This window comes from Apis mellifera, linkage group LG9 (genome assembly GCF_003254395.2).
Source record: "Apis mellifera strain DH4 linkage group LG9, Amel_HAv3.1, whole genome shotgun sequence".
Lineage (NCBI taxonomy): Eukaryota > Metazoa > Arthropoda > Insecta > Hymenoptera > Apidae > Apis > Apis mellifera.
This window is the reverse complement of record NC_037646.1, coordinates 9,509,590-9,512,953: the sequence shown is the minus strand read 5'-3', so window position 1 is coordinate 9,512,953 and position 3,364 is coordinate 9,509,590. Positions and strand designations below refer to the sequence as shown.

The window sequence follows — 3,364 nt, the reverse complement described above, 5'->3', positions numbered from 1 at the left end:
TCTAGACCCGGAAAAGGATCCAGAGTGATCTCACGATCGCGCGTTTCTTCGGATCGAAATGCCGCAGAGGTAGTCCTCGTTAGAGTCGCGGAGTTGGGAGTCGAAATGCATGCGCGCATACATATATACATCTGCATAAAGTGGCCGCGTTCTATTTACCAGCCCCAGACCAGTGCGCACGTTTCGCGTATGTTATACAACTCTGCAATGTACATGATATATATTATAATGTGTAACGGTGTGTGACTGTATCGGTATGGGTAAATAAGTGTATGGTAGGTGTGGCGATAGCGCACCGAACGGCCATTGGCTTTTCATTGGCGGGGTGTACGCGCGAAATGAAAGTGAATTCCCTATATAAAGGGTGGTTTTCCTCCAATGCGACAGAACCAATTTAATTTACCAGTCAAGACGCACTAGCCAAAGTATTTGCCGGTTACCATGAAGTCTCTGGTACGTTCTGCACAACTTTTCAATTCCGCGAATCGATACCGCGAAACTTCCTCCCTTCTTTCCGTGATCTCGAGAATGGTGATAACAGTTGACGCGGTTCGGTTTTTTTTCTGTGAAAATTTGGTGGAGAAAGAGATTTTTCTTTTTTTCTTTTCTCTTCGTATAAATCGATAAAGATCTTTTCTCGAAAAAAAAAGAAGAAGAAGAAAGAAAAAAATTGGTCTTCTTTGAATTGGTTAAGGTATGCTTGATGCTGATCTCCGTGGCGTTGGCCGCTGCAGAGGAAGACAAAAAAACGGTGGAAAAGCGAGGTCTGTATGGTTTGGGCTATGGTGGTGAAGGGCTGTACGGTGGAGAATTGGACCACGGGAAAGTAGCGATCGCGATTCAGGAGAAGCCTGTGGCTGTTCCGGTTCCAGTCCCGAAACCGTACCCAGTCCCCGTTGACAGACCATACCCTGTAAAGGTGAGAAGATTCTCCTTTAAAAGATGATTCCTCTTTCTAAAATTAAATATTTTTATCGTGAATATACATATTTGTCTATTCGATATTAATAAAAAGAAAAAATAAACACTTCCTCCAGGTACCAGTCGCAGTCCCTCAACCGGTCCCAGTGCCAGTTCCGGTCCCCAAACCATACCCAGTAATACAAACCAAAACTGTCGCGGTTCCCGTCGAAAAACCAGTTCCAGTCACGGTTCCAGTTAAGGTTCCAGTGCCTGTGCCCGCCCCATACCCCGTCAAGGTAAGTCAAAGGGATGGATTCCTATCATTTTCAATAAATCAATTAATCAGAAAAATGAAATACGTACAAAATTCGATACATTCGTCTTCTTCTAATCTTTCTTTCTTCTTTCTTTTTTTTTTTTGGAGGATGGATTTTGAAAGGCTTAAAAAAAAATATTATTTTCAGGTACCAGTCGCTCATCCGTATCCAGTCGAAGTTCCCAAGCCAGTTCCAGTGGTCGTTAAACAACCAGTCCTCGTCAAGGAGCCAACTCCCGTTTTCCTCAAAGGATACGAACACTTTGTACACTAGAATGAATTTCCCCTTCAATCTGCCGATACCCCGTCCCAGCCTAACCACCCCTCTCCTCCCCCGCAGCATCGCAAAAGACATTATGACGAGAGCAGTACCAAAAGACGTTCTCCTTCATGGTAAATACGAATCATGCAATAAACCGATTTTATAAATATTTTTTAAACGTACGTTTGTCAATTCTTCTCCGACCTCAATCAAAAGCCTCGTTACATCCCGACCATCTAAATAAAAATTTTAATTTTTATTTTAATTTTAATCTTTATTGCGAAATGTAACGCTTTGCCGGTCGCAAATATAATAACCATAATATTAAGAAAAATCCATCGACGCTCGTTTTCGTCGTTGCGAAATTTTTTCTCCAATGTTTGTGTCGAGTCGAGTGGAGGATCGGAATCGAGTTCGCTCGTTCTCGTCCAATGAAATATGTTAGACAGCAGTACAAGTACATGTGGTGGTATATTACGTATAATGTTATAAATTTGATTCGATGTGACAAATATTGGAGAACGGATCGGAAATATATTCTATCAGAGACACGCAAGGATCTCGAACGATCGTAAAGTTATTGGTCTCGAGCCCCGTATTGGCAACGGGTCGAGGAATTTCTTCTCGGTATTAATTAATACGCGAATAAAATGTAATTTCGACATTTCCTCGAGCGACAGACAGACGCGTATCTTTCTACGCGCGCTATCTGATTCACCATTGTGTGGAAACGATCCACGACCGTTCTCAAACCGAGCCTTGACTGCGATTTCGCCCGGTCTGGGAACCTCCCTCGTCACAATTTTCCTCGAGATCTCGCAAGATTCTCGCGAAATGCGGGTCAACTTTTCTTCGAATTTTCATTCGACGAAAAGTATTCTTTCGTTCGATACGAAAAGTTGTTTCTTCTTCCACTTATTCTTCACAGATTTCAACGTACACTCTCCGTTTTCAATCGCATCCCTTCATTTTAAAGGAATCTAAAGGGTCGAATTTCACCAAGTGTCTTCGTTTCTCAAGCGAGGAACTTTGAATGAAGCGATATTGCTCGATATTTAATTTACGAACTTCTCACACGATTGAAATTTCTTTTTCGATCGCTCGTAAAATTAAATATCGAGCTGAAAGAGACCGTCAAAGATAACCATCAATGGTTATTCTAAATAATTGCTTTCTTTTCGCAATTTTTTTGAGATTTAAGTTTCCTTGCGTTCCTAAAAAAAAAAAAAAAGAAGAAAAAAAAAGAGAATCGTAAAGTTTGTTTGAATGTAATTAGCTGTAATTGTTTTTTTTTTCTTTTTAGAATTTAACGTCTAGGTAATTTGCGTAAAGTGTAACGATATTACGAATACTTCAAGATTGCAAGGTTGTATAAAACGAACGAATAGTCGAGTTCACATCTCACGGTGAAATATCCACGTTCACTTTTGAAGAACGCATATAAATCATTATTAATTTTTAGAAAGTGTGCTTCTCGTGTCATTATCTATTGCGTACATTCCGATCATGTTACGACATCCGTTAATTAACGATGATGATTCCTAATTGTCGACCTTGCCTCACGTATACTCATTATTTGTAAATTCGACAAGGAAATAATTGAAACCTCAGATCAAATTTTCTCTTTCTGTTTGAATAAATGAATGAATAAATTTTATCTTCATCTCGAAACACTTGAAAACGTAGATTGACGAAATCTGAAACCGCGTCTCTTTTCATTAAGACGTTACAGAAAATTTATGAGAAATCTAAAATCGAAAAAACACTCTTAAAAGCTGCTATTAAGTTCTTCTCATTTTTTTTCCACACTCATACAACTCACACAGAATTAAGAAAATTACATACAGAATAGAAGAAGTTCGGCTTCTGAGTGTCTCGTATAT

General features: G+C 39.6%; 1 protein-coding gene across 1 annotated transcript; it reads left to right on the top strand.

The window, feature by feature from the left end:
- The first annotated feature begins 385 nt into the window (after nt 1-385).
- LOC409002 (cuticular protein) lies at nt 386-1,511 on the top strand. Its single transcript, NM_001174140.1, is given in 4 exon segments — nt 386-453; nt 695-919; nt 1,038-1,199; nt 1,368-1,511. Coding segments are annotated over 4 exon segments (525 nt in total). The 5' UTR covers nt 386-441; the 3' UTR covers nt 1,494-1,511.
- The last annotated feature ends 1,853 nt before the right edge of the window (nt 1,512-3,364 follow it).